At 40.5% G+C, this 25,411-nt stretch overlaps 1 protein-coding gene across 1 annotated transcript in view; it reads left to right on the forward strand.

Moving 5' to 3' along the window:
- The window catches only part of chl1b (cell adhesion molecule L1-like b), a 36,874-nt gene extending 13,003 nt beyond the window's left edge, over positions 1-23,871 (forward strand). Inside the window, exons 6-25 of the mRNA XM_029501552.1 lie at positions 1,358-1,528; positions 1,952-2,063; positions 2,228-2,409; positions 3,189-3,320; positions 3,960-4,100; positions 5,059-5,170; positions 5,466-5,632; positions 5,711-5,876; positions 6,004-6,128; positions 6,456-6,557; positions 6,786-6,983; positions 7,199-7,269; positions 8,466-8,688; positions 9,812-9,927; positions 10,191-10,395; positions 10,528-10,650; positions 13,542-13,721; positions 18,563-18,694; positions 19,661-19,733; positions 21,665-23,871. Of these exons, the coding sequence (XP_029357412.1) occupies positions 1,358-1,528; positions 1,952-2,063; positions 2,228-2,409; positions 3,189-3,320; positions 3,960-4,100; positions 5,059-5,170; positions 5,466-5,632; positions 5,711-5,876; positions 6,004-6,128; positions 6,456-6,557; positions 6,786-6,983; positions 7,199-7,269; positions 8,466-8,688; positions 9,812-9,927; positions 10,191-10,395; positions 10,528-10,650; positions 13,542-13,721; positions 18,563-18,694; positions 19,661-19,733; positions 21,665-21,869 (2,936 nt within the window). The 3' untranslated portion in view covers positions 21,870-23,871. The remainder of the gene's footprint in view (positions 1-1,357; positions 1,529-1,951; positions 2,064-2,227; positions 2,410-3,188; positions 3,321-3,959; positions 4,101-5,058; positions 5,171-5,465; positions 5,633-5,710; positions 5,877-6,003; positions 6,129-6,455; positions 6,558-6,785; positions 6,984-7,198; positions 7,270-8,465; positions 8,689-9,811; positions 9,928-10,190; positions 10,396-10,527; positions 10,651-13,541; positions 13,722-18,562; positions 18,695-19,660; positions 19,734-21,664) is intronic.
- Positions 23,872-25,411: the final 1,540 nt, after the last annotated feature.

Genomic DNA, 25,411 nt, shown 5'->3' on the forward strand with positions numbered 1-25,411 from the left:
TTTTTTTTTTTTTTTTTTTTAGATATATTGGAAAATATGTGAGGTTAGAAGGAAACTTGTTCCTCAGTGTAACATAGCCAAAATAACAATTGAGAACCCCTTGTTGAATATATAAGAATTAATTTTGTTTCATAAATCTAGCTGTTAACTTAGTCAAACTTACTCAGTAACTACTAATGTTGATTCTTTGCTAACCAAAGTAATCCCTCAAGCATGTCGCATTCCTACTAAGATATATAAAATATAGTGAGAGTTTAATAGATCACAATAAGAAAACATTTACATGATCTATCCGGCGGAGGTCTTATTTCAACATTCCTCCTTACTGAAAGTTGTCCATTGGATGGCACTGTTGTTCCATTGCTATGTAACAATTAAACCTATTTCTATCTTGACTATACTTCATCGAGGAAAGTTCAGAGTTGGACCAGTTTGGCAGGCAGTACTTAATGAACAATAATATATAGATTAGAAGATGGTCATGTACTTTGGGAACATTGAATCAAACTTCTGGTTTTGAGGAACACACACACACACAAATTCAACTAGGCTTAACTGAATTTATGACAGGTCTTTTATCTGGAGTCAGGGTGAAAGCAACAGGGGAGGATGTGCTGAAACTTGGGTTGATAAGGATGTAGCAGTTCTTTGGTATCATAAATTCTGCCTGGTATTGTCCCACACAGTGTTGGAAGAGGTGAGGAGTCAAAACTGCCACTTTAATATGAAGGAAGGATTTTCAGTCTACCTGAGAATCTTCCAGACAAAGTTGAATATACATCTATGCTCTTTGAGGCCAGGGACTATTGTTGAATGAGCCCAAAACTTCTTTTTGGCTTCCTTTGGAAGATTGCAGGGGAACAAAGATCAACTGGTTCTCCTACACAGGTGGCAATAAAGATTGCAGGAGTGTTTTTCTTTTCTTTTTTGGACAGTCAGACACAAACCTGCATGGCACTAAATCCTTGGTGAGTTTCAATGTACAATAAGTAACTTCAAAAGTTTTGGAAGAAAAAAATCTAAACATTCAACTCTAACTCAAAAACCCTGCCAAAAACCCAATCTCTCTGTCTCTGTCTGATCTGATCAGACATGCTTGATTGCCAGCTTAAAAGAATCTGATTTTGTGTAAGATCTAAAATTTGAAATGTTAATCACAACTGTGGCTGTCAGAGAAATTCTGGCAATTCTGCCAGAAATATGGCAAGTAGAAGTGCAAAGAAATACACAAAGAAAATAACAAGGAAATTGTACTGAAGATGGTACATGAGCAAAGCTTTAGTACATACACTCTTATGCTTTAAAGTGCTCTGATTATACGATGAGTTCTGTCTAAACTCGTTTTGTGTGTGCTCAGATCTTCAGCACATAGAGCAGGATGAGAGGGTTTCTATGGGCTTGAACGGAGACCTTTACTTCTCTCATGCGGTCGAGAAGGACAGCAGAAGAGACTACTGCTGCTTCGCTGCTTTCCCAAGAATAAGAACCATCGTTCAGAAGACCGCCATGTCTGTCATCGTCAAGACAAGTAGGTGCCACTTGGGCTCCTCTGTCTTCCCTCATTCGCTGTTTTCCTCTCAAACCAGCCTTACACAAACGTTTGACTTTCCAACATGTTCATTGATGTCCACACTCATAGCAACACTTCAAAAGCCATCCAGGTGTCACGCTCTCTTGTTTGTGCAGCTTTTTGGTTTTACGTTGTGATTTTGATCACTCTGATGTTTGTCATGATGCATCCACATTGTCCTCATGTTCATTGTATTTTTGTCTCATTCCGCCTCCATTTCAGAAAAAAGTCACGTGAATCCAGATATGGGTAAGTTTTGTGAATACCTGTGCTATGCCTCATCTGTTAAGAGCTCTGTGCACAATGTCAATGTATGAGATATGTTTAAGTGTAGTGTCCTTTAGGACACTGTCATACTAATGAACTGTTGCTCCCCTGCAGCTAATGCAATCCTTGAGAGAAGGCCCTCTCTTCTAACGCCCTCTGGTGGCAAGTCACAGACACAGCTGGTCAAAGGAGATGACCTGAAGCTGGAGTGCATTGCTGAGGGAATGTAAGTAGTAACATGCTATTATCAGTAAGTTTATTCACTTTGACTGTTGGTGAATTTAGATGAAAAAAAAAAAAATCTATAAAAAAGTTAAAAAAAAAAAAGTATTCGTGACCTAACATTTTTTTTCAAGAATTGCGACTCACTATGTGTTCCCTTCCTGCTAGTCCAACTCCACAGGTAGAGTGGGTGAAAATGGGCCACCAGCTCCCTGTTAAAGCAAAACTGGAGAACCATGGAAAACTTCTAATTGTACCAACAGTCGAACAGGAAGACAGTGGGAAGTACATGTGCAAGGCAAAGAACGTGTTAGGAGAAACCTTCCATTACTTCACAGTGACAGTGGAAGGTAACAACATGCAGCAGCGCTGGTGTCACAGCCAGCATACCTGAAACAGTTTCTTATTTTCCATTTGGATAATAGACTGATCCTTCACCCACTTAAAAGAGATATTTAGAGCCGAAATGTAATAGTATAGCCTTTAGAAGGAGCCCGTTTAAGTTCTTGAGTTGTTGTATGAATACAACAACAAAAAATAAAAAAGATACTCAGACTGGCATTAGTGTGACATCATCAGTTGTTTATTTTCTTTTCTCTGATGTTTGTTTTTTTTTTGTATGTATGTATGTATGAATGGGGAACTTGCTGTTTTTGCAGAATGCTATTGTCAATATATATATGAAGTCCAAGCAGACCCTACTTTCTTCTTAGTTTTTTCGACAAGTTTTTTCTTGAGTCTATGATCACTTGGTGAAAAATAACACCTATTACACAATGAGATGGTGACACAGCTAGGTGTGAAACACGTTCTGCTGAGGAAACCAGAATTCATTATGAAGGTGTTGTGTTTTCATTAGACGTTGTCCAAATAACCATAACATCTCCTTTGAATTGTTCCTATTGATTCCTGTTCTACTCTGTGCTGGATATTAACTCAAAGGGTGGTTGGTTTATAAACAGTCTTAGAAACTAAATGAGGTAAATTACACAACGTCCATAATAGTACATTTATATAACATTTATTGCACTGCTGAATCTGCGATTGTGTCCTCTTAGTAAATGCTTATTGTGTTTCTTTAACTGACACCCTTCAGTTTGATAACATCAGGCTGGCTGTGTGTTCCCAGAGCCTCCGGAGTGGGTGTTTGAGCCTGAGAGTCAGCTTAACATGATCGGCTCAGAAGTGCTCATCAAGTGTTCTGCCAGAGGAACTCCTCAGCCAACTATAACATGGAGGGTGAACGGCATACCTCTGCAGGGTGAGGTCTACAACCCCTTAACCTTCTGCAGCTCTTTTATATGGTGCTAGTTGATGCTGATGTTTTTTTTTTTATATCCTATGAGAGTTAGTTAGAGGATTGAGCAATCCACTGTGAAATGATGTTTAGAGTAATCCTGAGCTGTCAAAGTGTCTGGTTTCTTTAAACTGAATCCAATCCAGTGAGGCACAGACATCACATCTAATAGTAAAAACATGATGCTTCATGTCATACACACTTAAATATGTGGGGTGTAAGAACAATGAGAAAACTGTTGTCCATGTGAGCAGGAGCGATAATTCCACCACAGGAACATCAGGGTGGAAAAGAAATAAGTTTTTAGCAATGATCAAGGGAAAGATTGTCATTCAAGCAGATATAGCCAAGACAGTACAATCATGGTCTTAATTAATGGAGATGTTGTGTCACAGGACGGAAGAGCCACCAAGACGCAGTGAAGTGTGAGTAAGATAGTTGGAAGTGTGACAGTGACAGAACTTGAAAACAATGAAGATGGAGATTTAAAGCCCTTTACATGTTAATATTCTATTACTCATATTTAATATAAATGCAGTGCTGCAGAATGAATGCTGTCTTAAACGCTGGTGATTTATTGAATGTTTTTTTGATTCATCACAGAAGCCCCAGCGACCAACAGGAAGACGTTTGATGACACCATCATGCTGCATAACGCCCAAGTGTCAGACAGTGCAGTGTATCAGTGTGAGGCCTCCAACAGACATGGAACTCTTCTGTCCAATGCAAACATCATGATTATGAGTGAGTATGACAGCCTTTAGCCTTTCCTCAGGTTTACTATTGTGATTTTATCACCTGCACGAGAAACACAATCAAAAGATTTACCGTGAAGAACATTTGTTTCACGGTGTTTTTGAGTGAGTGCAGTGACTCCTTGGGAGATGTGTCAAGCTAGAGAGCTTGCGCTGATGTAGGTATATGCCCATAAAGCAGTGAGGAGCCCAGGGAAGGAGGGCTGTCTACAAGCTACACTCCTTCATCCAGACTAACGTCTCTCCCTCTGGAGCAACAAGCTCTGTTCCCTGACATTTATATGCTAACAAGTTCTCCCCTCAATTCTATACTGATTCCAGCACACCACAAGACAAACATATGCTGCTTTATAAGTGCAGATAAAGCAGAAAAAACAACAACAAAAAGTCAGAGAACTTTCCATTGCTCCTCACATAACGTGGAGAGTTTGTTCTTGGTGACACAGGAGTTAATAAGGCTGGACAGTCTCTGAATGCTAAGTCCCAGCTGCTGTCTTTGTAAACAATTAGGGGAGACAGACCATTTTAATGGGAGGCTGTGGGTACAACTGATAAGATGTGCACGCTCAGCTAACTCATTATTCCGCAGCTTTTTTTTTTTTTTTTTTTTTCCTTGTTTGATTTCATTTTAATGTTTACGCATTTCTGACAACCTGTCAGCTGAATCTTTTTTTTTAGACGTAGGAGTCCACAATTAACACACAGTAAAAGCAGCAGTGCTGTCACCTCATTTAACCCACCGCTACCTTCCTCGTTCCAGTGCTGTTTAATCTGTGTTTAAAATGGCCAGCCTGCAAACTTGATAGCATTCATTGTTGTCTGTTGCCTTCTAAAATCTCCTGAAAGCAGTGCAGTCATGGGCCACACCTTGTTCTGTCATTGTTGCATCAGCTGCTTTCCGTAACTAACTTTGATTGATTGCTAGATTCTTCTGCTACTCTTTGCAGACCTACCCCCCATGATTTTGACCAAAGAGGGGGAGGATTACTCCGCTGTGGAGGGCAAGGTAGTAATGATGCACTGCAAGGTCTTCAGCTCTCCCCCTTCCACCATCACTTGGTAAGGATGCCAGTGGTTCTTGTCTCCTACCCACCACCAGAGAGCAGTAGATCTTAAGAGCTTGAGGCATACAACCCTCCTGCTCCCTGTTTCTGTATAGGTGACCTGCTGTTTCTTTAAAACATGCCTGTTCCTCAGAACTTATGTTCTATTCACAGCAACTTTTATTTCATCCTTGCTGCTGCAGTGTGGTGTTTATCCATTTAGACTGCTGCTGTGTTCATATTTTATTGGACCTGAGAGAATTTGCAGACCTGAAAGGGTGGGTTTTTTTTCCTCTCTGAATATTTCCCAGGAGCAAAGATGACTCCTCTGAATCTGTGGAGGGGCCCAGGTTTACCGTTCATGATAACGGTTCGCTGGAGATCTATAGCATAGAAAAAGACGACATGGGACAATACACATGTTCAGCTAAAAACACAGAGGGAACATCTACCATTGATGCAATGCTTTATGTGAAAGGTAAATGGTTTCAAAATTAACAGTGTTGCAGTAGTTCACAGTCCTTGGTTGTAAGTAATGTGGTTTTGCCTATGAAAGATCCCACCAGAATAGCAGTAGCCCCAGAGGACCAGCAGATCTTAATGGGTACCACGGCCCAGCTCTCATGCATGGCAGAGTACGACAAGTCCTTCAGCAACGACTTTGAGCTCCTGTGGGAGAAAGATGGTGTGGAGATAGCCCTCAACTACACTGAGAATTCAAAGTAGGATCCTCAATTTTATTTTCTTTTTTTCTTTTTTTAGACCTTTGCAGATTCACTACCAGATGGAAAGTTGTTTTACTTTCCAATTTCATCATGCAATACTGTGTCTCCATCTTTCTGCCTACAGATACTTGGTGGAGGATGGCATTCTTCAGATCATCAATGTAAGCCACAGGGACCAAGGTGTGTACACATGTGTGGCAAGAACTCCTGTGGACCAAGACATGGCCTCAGTGCTGCTCATGGTGTTAGGTGAGCTAACATTTGAACAGTACTTTTGTTACAGATCCAAAGGATCAGAGACCCCTGGTGCTATATCAATGCATACACAGATCAATATGTCAGGAAGCCAAAAGAAATCACGAACATGCAGACCATAGATTTAATAGCGCAGTGCTGTGTCTCTCCACTTGCCCCTTTCAAGATATTGTTGACATCTTGAAGAAATGCTGGGAGCCCGCGCAGTAGTGCAGCTTGTTCCGCATCCCCGGACTCTCAGGATGACTCGATTGAACATTTGTTCCTTTAGATTGATGTGTCTGTGATTTTCCAAAGCCACGTTGTTGTGATGGTTTTCAGACGTCCCAGATGCGCCTGAGAACTTGGTGCTGTCTGAACACAAGAGTAAAACTGTGAAACTGAAATGGATCCCTGGGGATGATCATAACAGCTCCATCATAGGTAAAAGGAAAATCTATTTCTGCAGATGTCAGTTTATATAGTGCAGATCGTGTTGGCATTAATATGTTTTATCATCATTTTGCTGCTAAATCAGTTGTTGAATACCATTTCTTACGCCGGTAATCTGCATTTGATTGATCTGACATGAATTAGTATAAGGGTTAGTGATTAAAAAATTAGATGAGCGAGAAGCATTGCGTTGAGGGAATGTCTTTTACCTGTGAACAGAGTTTATTATCATGTACGAGGAAAGCCAGTGGGAGCCGGGTAACTGGAAGGAGCTTCTCCGGGTACCTGGGAACCAAAACTCGGCCATCCTCAAGCTCCACGGTCATGTTGACTACCGCTTCCGCGTGTCCGGAGTCAACGATGTCGGGACGGGTCCTCCCAGCGAGCCCACAGAGAGATACAAAACCCCCCCAGCAGGTCTGCACCGTCCGCCATTCATGTTTATTATGCTTTCTGATAAGGTCCTCTAGGCCACTTGAGCTGCCAACACTCCTGCTCTGTGAACTTTAAAACACTCAGACCTGTTACATAATTGATTTCACTCTTGTTGAAAATCTGCTCTCCTGTGCTCCTATTTCACTGGAGATTTCTTCCACAATGCCAACACAATCTATATTCCTTCTTTTCTGCAGCCCCTGACAGGAACCCAGAAAATATCAAAATCGAAGGTCATTTGCCACATGAAATGGATATTAACTGGGAGGTAAGACATAGAACTTGGTCTTTAACGATCGTCTTTCTGCACATTCTGTAATGTGCCCTTACCTTTACATAGCAGCTTATTCACATCTACTGTCTTCTGTGAGTCAAAGAATTTCTCTAAGAGAACAGACATGAGGTCTTAACAGTGATTCATAGGCAATTACCAATAACGATTTAAGAAATAGGAATGTTCCACTTTTGATATTTCACTCCGTGGTTCAGATCTTTAGAAAAGCCATTTCCTGGGATCACTGTAAAATAGCCCACATTGAAAGCTGATCCTTTTCTTTGATTAGAAAGAGAAAGGAGGGCTATGAAAAGAATAATTTTCTTTTAATGTGTACAGTAATATATTCTGTTTTATTGAAAAAAGATGAATCTGTCATCCACTTATTATATGCTTGCCATGTCATTGTAACGTATGGGTGGATTCAGGAGCTCTCCCACTGTTAATGATTTGCTTTTGTGGAAAATGGTATGCCATTGCATTTCTCACAGTCTGACTTCTGTGAAAAGAAAAATCTTTTCATCTGCAGTGATGTTTGGAGTCCATTATCAAAGACAGGCTCCTCTGCTAGACCAGGTCAATTGTTCCATTGTTTATTAGATAGCAGGGTAAAACATGGCAACTGGTCCAAGCACAGTTCACTGACCCGGTTTGTCATTTTAATCCCACAGACACAGTGACATTGAGCACCAAAACACAAGAATTTTCTTACGCAACTGTGAAAGTCTGGATGAAACCCTTTACTCTATTGTTCTTCCTTTTTATGCCTCTTTGCCAGCAAAAAGCATTTAGTCTTTGGGTTGTATGTCCGTCTACCCATGCCACATTACGTACATGCATACGTCCACCTCTTTATTTTGAGCTGAATGTTGCAACTAAACATCCTCTGCTAATTTGGTAGAAGAAGATGATTTACAGATGAAATGCTTATATTTTTGTGGAAAAAGTCAAAGATCAAGGTGACCGTGACGTGAAATATATTTTCACTGGTGTTACAGAATTTAATAAACATTTCTAATAAAATTGTGAAACCATGAGATTTCATTTCTTAATGGTCAAAGACCAGCCACACTTTGACATCATTACATCATGCAAAACATTCCTGGCCGAGAACTAAAGTGGATTTTGACCATATGTTCACGTAGCTTGGCGCTAATTCAAGTTGGTTCTGTCATGCTGTCATCATTCAGCCCCTGTTGCCCATTGAGCACAATGGTCCTGGTCTGGAGTATAAGGTGAGTTACAGAAGACAGGATGTGGAGGGCGACTGGAAGGAGCACATGGTGAAAAGACACTCATTTGTTGTGAAGAACACACCCACCTTTGTTCCCTATGAGATCAAGATCCAAGCCAAGAATCATCAGGGCTGGGGTCCCGAGCCCAAGATCGTGACTGGATACTCTGGAGAGGATTGTGAGTAGATGACATTTCATTGTTTAAAGTTGCAAGTTCTTTTAAGTTCTTTCCCTCAACTCTTCTGCACGTCCCTTTCTCATATACATATGTCTGTCTGACAACAAGTTTAGGAGCAGAAAATGAAATCATATCACAAGCAGTTACATGTGACAGATGTGGAGATGATTCATAAAGCCAGGTGTGAAACAACATGCTTACAGCTGTTGTCCAAATGCAGGTTTCAAGAGGACCAGTGATGCTTCCCTATTTATGCACCCACATTTGTGCTCATCTCACCCCTAAACATCAGTTACTGCATCTTTGAAAATACTGAAATTATTCAAGGAATGCTGGCCAAAGAAACTAAAAAGAAGAACACTTCATAGATTCTCTTAATGAATTTTTGATGATAAAACTAGAAAGCTAAACCTATGAACTTTTGTTTCCTTGCCTTTTGCTTACCCTTTGTTTTGTAGCCATTTTCAAATGTAAAGTGATTTCAGATCATTCTGATGGATAAAAGTGATTGCCTGCCCAAAGTTTATGGAGATGAACTGAAATGCTCTCTGTGAGAACATTAACTTGCACAAACCTCCACTCAGAGCCACTGCTGCCTTTGCATGTTATTCTATAGAGGAAGTTTTAAGTAACATAATAGAGACGCCTTCCTTCCCTGCTTAGCATTTTCACCTGCTGCATTCAGACTTACGACTTCAAGTTTGACTTTGAGAGATTAAAGGTCACTTGCTCAGGAGATGCACTCTTGTAAAGGGTTGTTGTATTCCCCATGTTTTAGCTTTCTTCTGGACTTGTCCCCAGGAAGTCACCTCAGGTCATGATACGTCTCACCATTGTACTCTCACTCATGTCTGGTGTTAGAAACTCCAGTATTTACTCCCTTTAGCCGAGCTGGTTTTAGGCAAAATGTTTTGATACGTTGAGTTATTAATTAGTTCCCAATAGCTGTTCCTGAAAATATGTGATTTTTATTTTTAGTGTTTTATTGACCTTTGTTTGAATATCTCTTGTCACTTTAATATCAAATTCTCTGAGTTATTTTCAGGACCGTTGTTACAAGTCTCACTTCACTGTCCTGACTCACTTTTAGTTTGTAGATTGTAATGTGTGTTTGCCTTTGCAGTTCCCTCTGCTGCACCTGATGATGTTGCTGTGGAAGTGATGAACAGCACCGTGGTCAAGGTTAGCTGGATGCGTGTACACAAGGACAAGCTACATGGACATCTGGGAGGCTACAGGGTAATACCTCAAAAACAGACCTTTGCTTTTAGACACAGTTTAAAAGGAATGGCCCTGACCTTGCTTTAAACATTTGCTCCTCTCACCTCACTCTGTCTCCTTTACTTGGGTAGCTCAATGTTTTTTCTTCTCACACCACCAGGAAAAAAAAAACAAAAAAAAAGAAAACAATAACTTATTTAACATCCTCTCACACATTCAGTATTGTACAAAGTTTGATCCCTCCACTTAGGGTGGCTCGCTGTGTTTCTCTCCTGATGTAGATAAACTGGTGGCGTCTGCGTCGTCTGGTTGACTCAAAGAAAAGCCACGGGGACAAACACACACTCACGTTCCCTGGGGACCATAACCATGCCACGATACCAGGACTAACACCCTTCTCTGAGTATAGCCTCATTGTGATGACCTTCAACGGGCGGGGAAATGGCCCTGGCAGCCATCCCGTCAACTTCAAAACCCCAGAGGGAGGTAGGACTGTAGAAAAACAGCATGAAGTCTATTGATTCACAACTACTGAAGAGAAAATCTAATAATAGCCAAGGAAACTGGGTTGGAGAATTCAACTGCTCTTTGTGTGTATTACCTTCCTTGGCCCCACAGTCCCAGAAAAAAATCCGGTTTTCAGGGTCACAGACATACAGAAGCACACTGTCTCTCTGGTCTGGGCTGCGCCGTTGGAGCCTAATGGGATTCTCACCGGGTACCTCCTTGAGTATCAGCTCAGTAAGTATCCTTACGCATCATACTTATCCTTACTTAACTCAGATATAATGACAATGCTCCCATCTTGCCAACAAGGGATATTGTTTTTTTTTTTTTTTTTTTTTTATTGTGTTCTCTTTTCTTTCCATTGTTTTCCAACATAACAACAAAGAAATTCAGCACACACATAACACGCAGACTGCATATTTCAGTGTGGCAACACTTAGAGTAATTTAGAGACCTAAATAGCCGCAAAGTTTTAAATGCAAAGTCTCTCCCTCCATACAATATGCAGGCAAGCACATGCTCTATCTCTAGAATGTGTGGGTAAAATAATGGTGGTTTCTCTTAGGCTCGCTGGTGATTGTTGATGGTGTCTAACCCATGATCCTCAGCACAAACAGGAAAATCATTGTGTTGCTCTAATATAAGCCAGGTCATAGTGAGGTCAGAGTGTGTGTATAGGAAACATGTCAGAATGATGTCTGCTGGCCTATGTGTCACAGTTATGGCTCAGCTCCTGCTGACCAAAGCTACTGTGTCACCGTCTGTTAAGGTCCAGTTTTACTGACCCCATACTGTCCGCAGGGAACATCCTTACCATAGCTCACGGCCTCAAGAGATACCGTTCCTGAACATATCCCATGTGTGCACACACTTTGCTGTCCTTAAACAAAAGTCATAATGAAACTAATGACTAACTTCCAACAGCGTCTTAGAGCCGCATTTCCCGGATAATTGAGTTTGATGTGGCGGCGGCACAAGAGGGCCAAGTGTCATACAGTATTTCAGGAGAGGACGTTTTCATTGTGCCACAGTAATAAAGCTGATGGACTCTTTGAAGTGTGACTTTTTTTGAAGTCCCCTTGAAGGAAGTCATGTGCGAAATGTTGAGCACCAGTGTATCATCAGTGACATAAGTGGAATCTCAAGCTGCAGCGCAGCTGTTTGAGGGCTACGCCCACCTTCATAGTACCATTTAATAGCTTCACATCTCACAGGTTTAACTATTTTAACATTGTGTAGGACATAGAGCATACAGTAACACCTGGGTGTTTAAACACCTTCAGCTCAACTGCTTTGACATTGCTCATTGCATATGTGAGAAATCACCCGTACTCTGTATTCTTTTCTAAACGACTATATACATTTCTGAATGTAACAGCTAAAGTCCCCCTAATCAACGAGTAAGGTTAAACTCCTGCTGACCCATTCCACAGCCTTGAGCACAGAAGGCCATTAGACCTAAACAACCAGGAGCCTCTCTTCCGGCAAGTCTGTTGTAGCTTGTTACACTTGGTTACACCAAAGTGAAGAAGAGGGCTAATAGTCTGCTTATTCTCTCATGTTGAAAAATTCCTTGTGTTTGTCAAGAGCACTTTACTGACTACTTGAAGATGTTTTATTTTTTTTTGCTTTGTGGCATAAAAGAGATTTTCATTTTTGTGAAGATTGTTGGTCTTTTTGTGCTGTTGTGTATTCACACTTATCTCTCTGATCAAAGACCATTTTACTCTATATCAGAGTTACTATGAAGTTTGCACTTAAAAAAAAAAAAAAACATGGTGGGCAGCAAAATGACCTTGGATTCACTGTATTCTGTTTTTTTTCCCATTGGGCTAAACTCACGCTAGCTGTTGGGCCATTGTCTATTTCAGTGCTGGTAAGACTCTGTGTGCTTCTTACTACACAAGGTGAACCGTATTTGGCCCAGGAGGCTGAAGAATATTTGGAAATATTGTTTTCTGAAGTCAGTGGAGGAGCCAAAGTGTTCAGCCTTCAGCCAATTTACCCCGTAAGATCATGTACTCTGGCTGCCAGGCCTAAGTCTTAGAAAAGTGAGAAAGTAGAAACAGTAGAAACATGATTTTTATGGCCTTTTCTCAGCACCAGTGTGGATTGCATGATTTACCAAAAATGGATAGTTGTCATCCCTCAAGGCATGACAGAAAACCATGATGTCTGATAAGAGTGGTTGGTGTCCAGGCAAAAAGAGAAGCAGACTGATACATTCTAGTCAAAGAGACGCAGTATCACTTTCACAGCAAAGGTCACCTCAACACCTGGTGTGTTTGTTTTTGTTTTGTTTGTTACACAAAAAGTAAATGCCACCCTATAACCTCCTGGCCTGCTTTACGTAATGAAAAATGAGAGATCACATCACAGTGCTGGCAGACTGAGGGCAAAATTATTATATCATTAATTGTGCAGGACAGGAGTGAACATCATTTAGTGTGTGGCAAAGTATAGTAATCACTCAATCACAAGTAAGTAAATAAATAAATATATATATTTATTACAAATCATAAAAAAACAAATAATGGTCACAGATGTCTGAGATATAAAAGTAATTAAAAAGAAAATAAAATAAATGTGGATAAATGTGGCTTTTTACCATAAAAAATTCTAATTGGTACAGTGATTATTGGTGGGGAACAAAATATGAGCTTAAGACAAGAAGTCACCATACGATATTTGATTTAGTAATTGAAATCATGACTTAAAGCTGAATGTGGTCCGATGATTTATCATCAAAAAATAAGGCCCCTGAATATTTTCTTTTTTCAAAGAGCACATCTAAGCTAAAGGCAGTTGTAAAATAATGCACTGTCTTCTTCACCTACTTTTTCTGTAACTAATATACAAAACAATGCTGTTTATATGTAGGGGTTGGACTTTGGTTATAGATCATTGCCCTATTACAGTGTTAAAACAAATAACACTAATATTGATAACACTGTACAGTCAGGAGAAATAACTATATATATGGACCATAAGCTGCTTCCAGTTTTGAATTTGTTTCCATCTTACTTTCTGATTTCATGCACCATGTTTCTCTCGTTATGGGCTCAGAGTACAGTATGCTAGCTCTGAATGCAATCTGCAGCCTTAACCCTGTGTTTTATTCCTAGTGAATGACACAGAGGACATGGGTCCACTGCAGACAGTAGACATCAGCAACCCTGACATCACTGAATGGATTCTGCGCGACTTGGAACCAAAGAGCAAATACAAGTTCTATCTTCGCTCCTGCACCACCGTTGGCTGTGGGCCTGTCATCAGCGAGGAGTGCACCACCACCCTAGAAACAAGTGAGTGATTGGAGGGCTCAGAAAGCAAGCGGCTGGGTGGCATGTGTCTGGATCGGCATGTGGGTGTCAGGATGGGTGAGTGAGCACGTTCTGAGGACAGACAAGCTTTTAGGTGCAGAATTGGCTTAGTATGAGTTTGGGCAAAGCGAACGAGGTGACAAAGCTATTCTACCATTTGAAAATGGCATTGAACTAGCAGAATATGATATATGCTTGGGCAGCCAAGCTTTTCATATCTCCATGTAAGTAATTTTTGTGGATAAACTATTTCATACGCGTGTAGTGGAGGTTTTCATTTGTCACTGTCATGAGAGAGCAAGTGCTTATTGATTGGACAGAAAGCATCCATGAAACAATCAGCTAAGAAAGAAAATTGCTTTTAGCAGGAGGGAAACTGAAGGTTTTGGTAGTGAATTGTGTGATCACAAACAAGTTGGTATGTAAGTAATCATAATGAGCCACCTCATAGCATATCATTCTTTTCCCTTTGATTACATATAATTTATTGGGCTCTGCATGCCATACTTCAGCTGGTCCCAGTTCAGATCAAGCTTCTGTGTAGATTAGGGGCAGCAATGTGCACAATAGGACAGGAAATGAAACAGGAACCCGTACGTTCCAGACCCACCTAAGTGTCATTCGAGCAGTCCCCATCAGATACTCTCCACAGAAATATTATGGCTAAAGAAATTTGTTTTGTCGCTTAAGCTGTGCTGTGAACAAAAGAAAAAGCTGTTGAAACACACTGCAGTTCCTGAATACGCCAGTGACTATTTAGTACTGGGAAAAAAAAAAACTAATAGGCTCTTTGGGGTTGTTTATTTGCATGCAAAAGCCAGCTCCAATGATGACAGGAAAGGCGACTAATTTTTTATGTCTAGAGCTTTTACGTGTGTGTGTGGGAGAAGTCTTTTGTGACAACTGTACCTCCATCACTCTCGCCACTAAAACAGTGCTTCGCTTTCAACATTGGCTTTGATCAAACAGTCTGTGTTGTAAATGTGTGCAAAAGTGGAAACGTCTGCTTAGCAATGCAATGTTGTCCCTTCTGTCTTTTTTCTTTTTGTTATCTTTCCTTTTTCTGCAGCTTCCACACTGGCTCCCACTGTTGGCCTCAGTATGTAGATATCTGGTAAAGTAGAAACAGTGACATGTCGTACCTGCACTCACTCAACTGCTTCCCAATTGGAAGTATGCGTTTGCTGGTACGACATGTTTCTCAGCCACAGTAGTGTTAGGTAGCGAGTGCATGGTTGGATATAGACAAGTGGACAGATGTGGATGCTGTAAACCTCAATAAATCAGACATCACTGAGTCTCCAGCACATTTCATTTATTTATTTTTTGTGCTCAGAAATAATAATTGTGAAACACTGTGCTCCTTTGCACATAATTGACCTTGTCTGCTGTTTGCCCTTGCCATCAGCAGAGAGCACTCTGATGCCTCCTTTCATTAGAAAAATGTCAAATTCTTTCTAGATAAAGTTTGTGGCTTTATCGCTATTAGCAATGGTAATGAGTAACCTAATTATAAATTCATATTAATCTTGGCTCATTAGTGACTGTAAACGAATATTGACTTTTATCCTAGCAACAGCAGACTCAGTGCAACACGTCTAGCTCAAGCTGAGGAAGTAAATGATGCTTTAAGAGCCAAACCTAGGAAGAAGATCAGATCATGCCACACATTCATCCGTTCCCCATTTAATGATGTATAAAAAAGAAAATTAACTCCTTTTTGAGAAACAAATTAAGAATCCCAACATCTCAACCTGAATATTAAAAAAAATATATTTTTATTATTTTATTTATCTGCATGTTTCATTGTAGATGATGTAGTTACTAATCTTATAGTTTAGCTTAAAATAGCATGCGTGCTAACAGTAGAATGTAGCCCCCACCCCCGACCGGCAGAAGGGCGGCTACCTCAAACGATAACTACAATAACTGTCTTTCTTTTCAGGCAAGTCAGCTTCACCCTCACCTCCAAGCACTCCAAAGTCCCCAGTGACCAAAGCCACTCGTTCCACCATAGGTAGAACTGCAGCACATTTTGATACAACAAGCATTAAACCACAGAGTCAAACAAAAGCTGTGAAAAATATATGAAATTATAGATGGCAAATATGTGTTTATGCAGTTCCGAACATTTCTACAGTGGGCTCCGAGTGAACTGTCAATGCAAAAGCACAAAAAAAGATACGAAAGTATGTCTGTATTGTGCAGGCTAATTATTTACTTATTTACTGTTTTTCTTTGACAGTTTAAGTTTTTTTTTTCTGGTGGCAATTGGAGTCAAGGTACAAGGAAGCAGCTCCATTTTATTGTTTATTTGTCAAGTGCATGCTAGTGAAGAAGGTGGGTTTAATTTCTATGTTGTGCCACAGGGAAATCTAGGATGTTAGATCTATCCTCAATCCGAACAATGGAGCTGCAGAGTCCAGCAGCTTGAATTGGACAAATATGTCGAATTGTTAGTGATTGATTTGTTGGGCCCCAGTCCCCCTGTACACAGCAGCATATCGACCCAACACTCACCTGAAATTTCCATGAAATCTTCAAGTGGGTAAACAGCAACACAGCTCTGGGACACAAGTCTGTCCCAGAGCAGCTGAGAGCGAGGAGAAATGTCCTTCTGGGCCATGGGAAGTGTGAGCTCACACTGGGAGGGTGATATTTACAGGACACTGAGATAAGTGGATAAGTGGAGACTGTTGAAAGCTCCTATATCAAAATATTTTCTGGTCTCTCCCTATAAAAAAAAAAAAGCCTCCTGACTTTGAAGGGGGCGTCTTCCAGGGCATCAGCACCCCGCTGGGTGAGCAGCTGCTTTCTGCAGCATGTAATAGCAAGCTGAGGAGTGTGGTGACAAAACACAGCAGACAGCCTTGAGATATTTTCAGTTCAGGGGCCTTTGTCAGTTGAAGTTGTTGCACAGTCCTAATAATCGGAATTACCATAGTTGCAGACTAATCCATCAACATTAGTCAGAAAGTGTCATTTGCAGTGGTGGGGGCGAGCAACGCAGACACAGGTGTCCTTGTGTGCTGAATTATCACCTGAACAAGTAATGCACCTGAGGTAGGGCATGGCACAAGATTTGCATGGGGAAATGAAGTCGATTGTGCTTTGTTGACTAGCTTAGACAGCTGCTGTCAAATTGTACTTCTCCCATACTAATGATGCACATCGTTCAGTACTTGTTTTTTCCTGTTGTTGCGAATCAAAAGGCTATATCACATGTCTAAGTCAGATGTAGCTTTGAATTTACTTTAAAGAAAATAATTTGAAGGCATAAATAAGTGGATATTACAAATAAAATAACCAGAGCATTATCTATGAATTTATGTCGTCTGTGTTGTTTCTGGGAATTAAACAATGCAGACAGAAACATTTTTGATGATTGACTAAATATTTATTTACCCAGTTATTAGCTGCAGCCTGATGAAAAAATCTTCAACCATTCAAAAGTAAAAAACAAAATCATAAGCTAAAGGTACTTTACCAGGTAGTATGCAGTATGCTGAAGTGCAGAAGGCAATTACATCATTATGTGAAGAGAGGAAAAAACCAAAGAAATGGAAGTGAGCTGTGAAAATCATGTTATTGGATTTTTCTGGCCTGTTAAAAGAAGGAGTAGTTCCTGGCTACAGGTTTACTATCAGACAATACTACAGAACAAGTGCTGGACAGTGTGATTTGTAAAATGTAATGCCCTGGCCCTGACTCACGCAGAAATAATCCTACGATTGTGATTGTAACTCCCTTCAAGATTTCCGTAAATGTTCAATTAGCTCGCCAGGCTCCACCCATGAATCCATTTTCACATTTAAAATCTCGTCTCGTCACTCGTCTCATGTCGGTTTGTGTTGAGCGATTCATCCAGTTTCCTGCTCTGTCAAGTGTAATTGATGTGTCCTTACGACAGTATTACGAAACAGAAGAGCAGGCTCAGCCCTTTCGTCGAAGGTGAAGAACAACATCCTTCATTCCATAATGGCATCACTCCTAACTCCTGTTCATGAGGACCTTGGCCTTCTTTGTCCTTCACTAATCATTCCTTGCTGTTTCCCTGTTCTCCTCATCTTCTCCCTTTATCCGTCAGCATCTGCCCTGTCCAGTGGTAGCTCAGCTGTTAGCGAGAGCTTTGCAAATATGTAGATATATTTCAAATACATAGATAATAAATATTTGGAGGAGAGCATGCACATTTTTATATTAGTTTTTTTTACTAGTTACTGGACCTTGTTAGAGCCAGTGAAGTAGATTATATAGGTGAAACATGTTGAAGAGTTTTTTGTGTCCTTGTAAGTACTAACCCATCCAGCTCATTGATCCTCTGCACTGGTGAAGGTAACTAGAAGGTTTCAGACGCCTTCAATGCCTCTTATAGTTTCCACATAATTAATGGGTGTGAACATGAGACTGAGTACACTCGAGAATTCTAGTATAGAGATGGAAGATCTTATCACGACTGGGTCAAAAGGTGGTAACCAGAATAAATAAATCAGTTTAAAACACAAACAGAAAGACAAGCATCAGAACTGATTGATCTCTGATTGAGTGCATGTTGAGTGTTTGAGCTGCGACTCAAGCCATGGCGCATGGTTCTTTGTGGTGTCACTAGGATTTAAACTCGCGGAGAGGAATTGCCTTTGGTACAACGTCCCTTACTTGATTAATTAGACAAGCAGGATTAGCTGTTTAATATTAATTTTGGACCGTCTCCATCAGCAGCGTGCTCCAACATCAGTCCCGCCTTTGCATCAGATAGGCTTTGTCGATGTAAACATTCAATCAAGCGTCCCGATGAAAAGGTCATTGGGTATTGTTCTCCTCAGGTCTGGCCAGCATCCATGGAGGAATATCCACCCAGGGCTGGTTTATCGGCCTGATGTGTGCCATTGCTCTCCTCACACTCATTGTGTTGATCGCCTGCTTTGTCAACAGAAATAAAGGAGGAAAGTATTCCGGTAGGTGCTCACTCACACACACTTAATCTTGCTTGAATACTAATTGCTGCATCATTATAATTCCATTTCACTGTTTGTTGCCAGGAGAGAAATTATCAATCATCCTTGAAGTCACGGTAGGGGCAGGGATATGTAAGCTGATAGGTTGTTTTTTTGTTTTTTTTTTTGCCTCGGCCTCAAAATTATTTTAATGCAAATTTATACATAAAATAGCATTGTGTATTGATAGGAAAATGAGCATTTTCACCGTATGTCCTGCATTTGAATGTTGCATTATTTAGACACGCAGCTTTTTCCAGCGGCTATCCAAACAAAGTGCAGCACACAGCGAGGCAAAATGCAAATGCTGCACATGGAGCGGCTGCACAGGGAGCGATGACTTAAGGTCTGTGGTGTCCCAGTGTTATCCCTCCTGTCGGGGACATGAGAGTCCTTATCAGCTTTATTATTCACAGCTAATGGCCATCAGGTTGTCGTCTGGGCAGCCATCGCTTCACTCGTCAGCAGAAAAAGAGCGAGGCACAGCTCTGTCCTTTGTTTTCTCATTAAGTTCTCATTATCGCCCGTAGCTCCAACAACCTTTTCTTTGATTTGCCTGAGCCATTTGTTGTTGTTTTTTTTTTTTTTGTTGTTTTTGTTTTTGTTTTTTTCCTGTCAATTCACAGTCTTCAACATGTTTATCATATTCAGATAATTCATTTTATTTGAAATATTTTACACAACAAGAAACAACATTTTTCGTTGGAATTACATTGATACTTGGGAAAAAAATCCATAAAAATGTACATTTAAATTGAAAATTTGCAGTCTTTTCTATAGCTTACATGGAACTTTCATCCAGTGAATAAGTGCAGGGAGTGAGGGAATGAGAATCAAACAACATTTCCGGTCAGGGGACAGAGTGATCTTCATTGGCAGGAGTCTCCTGAGCAAATCACTGATATCTTCTCTTCATTTTGTGAGCAGTAAAAGAGAAAGAAGACCTTCACCCAGACGTGGAGTCCCAGGGCATGAATGACGACACATTTTGCGAGTACAGGTAAGCGCAATCCTCAGAGCACTATTTCAACACTCCACTGCAATTCACGAGCAACAGTGTATGAATTTCTTCTTCTGCTGCAAGTCGTTTCCGTCTTCTCTCAATAATTCTCTTTGCCTTTCTTTTCTTCGCTGAAAAGACAACCCAGAATACACCAGGTTCACGTGGAGCCTCACACTTCTGTTTGACGGCCTGAGTAACGGGAATGTATGTGATAAACAGCAGCAGCATCCCTGAGCTGTTTACACATCCGTGTTGTTGGATTGTTAGCTTCCCTTTATAGGCCATAATGACCTTAGTTACAGTGTTGTGTTGGTGTTAGAAGTGGTTTCATAAAAGGAGCATCAGCGACAGTCCAGTGCTGTCATTTCCTGTCCACATGGAGCTAAACGCAGGCTGCCCAGCACACAGCAGGAGGATAAAACCAATCAGTGTAATTGAAAGCAGCTCATCTCCAGGGCAGTAATATCTGGGCACGTTTCATTAATCCTTTAGTGGTCCAATTCATATCAGTCCACAGCAGCATGACTCTCAGTCTAATTCCCCAATCAGTGGGATCTGCACGACACAAATGCTGATATGGTGAAGTTAAAATATAAACCTTGTCACAGTGAGCCACTTCATCATGTTTACTCTGTCTGCTGCATTTCGCTCTGAGAAATAACTCTTATGAGATCATAATGTGAGTGAGTGGTAATTAGGGCTGGGCGATAAGGCTTACAAATAAAATCTAAATCTAACCAAATTTTGTTTTGCCATACATAGCTGTCAGGAGCCATATATTTGCTTTTTATGCTTGTTTTTATCAATAAAAAATAAAAAGGCTCTGACTTCAATTGGGGAGTTTTAGTTGTTATGCTAACTCTTTGGTATTGCCTCATATTTACTACAAAAACATGAAATTGTTTCGTTTTCTCATCTAATTCTGGGCAGAAAACTAATTCATACTTATGTCCAAAATTATGGTGAGAATTCATTGACAGAAATAAGGAGAATTTGTGCGTTCTCACTCATAAACAGTTTCTCTTCCTATTTGTAAATAAACAGTGTTCTGGTTACTGTGGGTTGTAGCCAACAGTAACACATCAAACATTTCCTTGTGTTGCTAACTCCAAGATAAGCGCTCACTAACACTGTAGCATGAAGAATAAACAGTAAGACAATGCGCTGTCACACAACTGACAGTGTCTGAGTTAAGATGTTCATTTAGAAAGGGTCTTCACTTAGAAACATCCATTTGCACAAACTTAAGCAAGGCTTCTTTTTTTGGGGGGCGGATTTTGCAATGTAATGCAATGTTTTACATGTTTATTTTTTACATTGTAAGCTAATTTATTCACTGCCATTTTGGCAAAGGAATGAGGCAGTCAGGGATCTCCACTCTGTCCTCTGGCATTCGCAAAAGCGTGGCGAGGGCTCACTGGTGTTTAAATTTAGTGAAGTGTAAATCTGCACTTCGTAATCACCCGTTATAATTAGGCTCAGTTACAATTTAACAAGAATGGACACAGCCGACTGCTGACTGACAGGGCACTCAAAGGCAGTATTGGGAAAGTTAGTTAATTATGAGCCGAATCAAATAAAAGTATTTAATAGTCTCACAGTTGAAGTGCAGTTAAATTACAGACCCACATCGTCTGCAGCCTCAACGTCAGCACCAGTTTAATGTCTCCTTCAGTATCTCAGTTCTCCTTTAGTCATCAATTTGTCAGTCGCACTGATTGATGTAAAGCATAGCGATTAATATTGTCTCAACATGTGCATCTGTGTGATTATTGGTTCAGCCAGTGGTAAACACTAAAGCCAATCACACTGGCTCATCGTACAGCCAGTGATTGCTCAAGCCTACAAACCCCATTCCTCTCCAATAAGCCATAGAGTGAAGCCATGAGTGAAATGAGGTGATTCTAAATCCACTGTGCCTCTCACAGCGACAACGACGAGAAGCCGCTGAAGGGCAGCCAACACTCCCTGAGCAGAGAGATCAAAGCGGGGGACAGCGGAGACAGTCTGGTGGACTACGGTGAGGAGGACGCTCAGTTCAATGAAGATGGCTCCTTTATCGGCGAGTATGCAGGGCGAAAGGAGAAGAGGGTGTCTGCCGAGATCAAAGCCACCATTCAGACCCCGGCATGAGGAGAGGAACCGCCATCCATCCTCCCATGGACACCATTTTCATTAACCCTGCTGGGAGGGAACAAACAAAACAGGAAACAGACATTATCCATACTGAGCACACGTTTTGTTTTTGTTTTGTTTTTTTGTCAAATGTAATGTGTCATTGCCAACTGCACACTGCCATTACCATTTTAAGAAGCTCTGTTTTGTCAAGTTGCAACAGAATGACCATTACTAAATACTGTGTATATATAGTGTATATTCTATGTGTGGAGTGACTTTTTTTTATAATTGTTATTACGCAAACATTTAGAGGGCTTGGATTTTCTTTTTCTTTTTTTTTTCATGACTTCAGCTGCAGTACTATTTGTACAAGCATTAGCAAAATTTTACTCCCCATTGCACATGGTTACATGTAGCTCTGCCTCTGATGTCATCTTGTAGCAAACCACACGCGAGTGGGGACACGACACTGATATTTTGCAATTGGAGCAAATATTACTGACCTTTTATATTTGAAATGGATTCATTAAATATGATGTAAGATGTGTATAAAGGTTGCTTATTAACTTATTTTTCTCAGTGGTTTTATACCTGACAAAATAACAAGGAAATTTACATATCATTTCATATTGTAAACATTGATGATTGAACCATAAATTGCCCTGTGGTACTAGAGAAGATATAATTTAGTTGTTATGCCTTGTTAGTGAACATTTAAATCCATTGGACTGTATAAATTGCATATGACTTATCTTCAAAAAGTGTACTCCAACACACATCACACCATTTTCTTGGATCTACAGTGATGAACTTGTAGTGTAAATAGATTTTTTTCACATTTCTATCAAAATCTTGAAAACATTTCCAATTAAAACTACAAGTAGAATTACAATTTATTCCAGTTTTTTTGAGAAATGATTTTCCAGTACTACAAGCTGCCAACTGCTGGTTCTTAAAAAAGTGAACACAAATTTCTCTTAAATGTAGCCCCGATGAGAGTTTCCGTTTTACGGTAGTCACAGTAGTCACATGAGTCTCATTGAAACAGTTTGACATTTTGTGAAATGCACACACTGCTGAGAGCTAAATGAGGATGTTGATGCCGGTCTTTGGTGTGTACTTTGCAATTACGGGGACAAATTTTTTCTTTTTTCTAAAGTTAAAAAAAGAAGTCCATCTCCCTGCACCTCTAAAACTCATAAAATGCTTTAATTCCTTTGTTAAATTTGTAGCTAAAAATAAAGCTAAAATAAAAACAAATCAAATATGGCGTGTACTAAGTGGGTGTAAAGGTGGCGCGAGGTGGATTTATTGCTATTTTATAATAAAGCCACATAAAATAAGCTAACAGCTAAGATAGCTGTCTTTTTATATTAAAACACACAGTGGCATCTACATGCTCATTGCAAGAAAGCACGTATAATTTTTTTCCTAGGAAGTCAAACTGGGGGATTCTCTGAAATGTTCAAGATAGAAGAGTAAAGAAAAGATTGTAGCAACAGAGGTCCAGATATCCTGACTTTAAGCCCTCAGCATTGTTCGGTCTCCAGAAAAACTACCAGATATTTCTCATAATGCAACTTGATAGCATCTTTCCAGTTCCCTGGATTGTGAAGCAGACTTTGTGCACATAAAACTGTGGTTCCCAAGTCCAGAGTGAGATAACCCTGTGAAAACACAACAACCTCATCAAGGTTATTCCTCGGAGTCAACTTGAGCTCCACAGACACGCACCATTGTGTTTGTTGGCTGAGCAGCCCTCCATATTTTCACTGTATGTATTACGAGGTGTGACATTGCAGCTGTAAGACATTGTGGGTTTTGTAATCAGATTACTGTTAATTAATCTGGTTGCATATTTGCCAACCCTCAGCCCTGCTGATCCAATACTTTGTGGCCATCGACCCTTATTCTGTAAACTTTCAATATGCTATACTGCTCTTCCAAACAATCAATATGCTGTTCCGGATTAACATTAGGACAACCGTGACCCGAACAATTGCGATGTTTTGTAAAAGTTCAGCCATTGCATGGTAAGAATGTTAATTGGTGTTTTTTGTTGTCATTAAATTGCTTTACTTTCCTACACTCTCATCTTGGTTTGACTGCCTGTTTGGCCGCAGCCGTCAATAACAGAGGGTTATTAATAGACTTGGTAGCTGCAGTGCTCTATGGAGAGTGATTATATGAGCAACTGCATCTCTGCCTTTGTCTCCAGTCAGTGTAAAAGGTGAGCGTGGGGAAGCAGTACATGGAGAAGCGTCCTCGTTCACTCTGTATAAAATGGCAGATATTTGACAGATTGTTCCCATTTGCAGTGTGACTTTAACAAATGTCGCACCAGGGTCAAGTCTCTCTCTCAGTTGAGCATCTTGTTTGATTACTTTGCAGGAGAGATTCACGAGAAATCAAAGGAGTGGGCTCAGTCTGGCACTGGATCAAGGAGCGGCAGCTGTAATCATGTCTGATGGTTGATAGTAGGCAGTGGAGAGTGTCGCTGTGAGGGTTCTCACTGCATGTGTGGGTCACATCTGCCTCAAATACTCTCTCATCACTCAGCCAGGTTTGCTTTAGCCGTTGCAGATAGAGGCCTCGGCTTCCGTTGCGACCTTCAGGTGTTCTGGGTGGACCCTCTGATAGAGGGCTGGAGCGTCTCAACAATTTGGACAGCTGCATTTGTTTAGACACATGCAATGAGTGTCAGAGGAGCTCCTTCCAGAGGACAATTCTCCAAAACAGCAATATTCAGGCAAACACACTTGTCCTGGAGAATAGATCAAAACATATTACATTTTAAAGCAAAACATCTCACAGTACCACTTAATGTTTATTATAGATTTTCCGATCAATGGGATGATTTAATTAGTCCCTGAATATTGAGATGGATGATATCACAGCTCAGCAAAAGTGCAGCCAAATGCTGCTGATTGACCTCTGGTGGCAGTTTACTTCGTAAACCCGGCCACTCCATGCATTCATGAAAAATCTATCTTCACATTGAGTTCATTTCCCCAAATAGCATTTCAAAAGCCACGTTCACCTGTTCATTCACACAGCTCAACACACAACAATGATTTTTCTACAGCACACTAATGTTACGTAGTAGTTTGGGTTTTTCTGTCTTTCTCCAAATGCAGGGAGAATCGAACATCTGACTTCAGATCCATGGCTGACCGAGCTTTCATCGATTCTTTTAGGTTTAGCTACACAAAAACAGGGTTGCGACGTCATGACTGACAATTGTGACTAATTTCCAAATGACTCTGGTGGAGGCTTACGGGTGCCTTCACTCCATCGATCAGCACCTGGACGAGGTGGAGACGCATCGTCCATCTCACTCAGACCACAACTCCTGTTGGGGACAAAACACTCAGCTGAGGCTTAAAGTAATCAAATAAAAATTTATATCATGCTTTTAGAAAAGAGAGCAAAACCTTCTCACCCTGCTATTCACTTTGTGGCTGCATAGTGGTTAGCACTGTTTCTTCACAACAAGAAGTGGGTTTGATTCCTGGGCCTGGAGCCTTTCTGTGTGGAGTTTGTGCATGTTCTCATCA

The sequence above is a fragment of the Echeneis naucrates genome, chromosome 5, assembly GCF_900963305.1.
Source record: "Echeneis naucrates chromosome 5, fEcheNa1.1, whole genome shotgun sequence".
NCBI lineage: Eukaryota > Metazoa > Chordata > Actinopteri > Carangiformes > Echeneidae > Echeneis > Echeneis naucrates.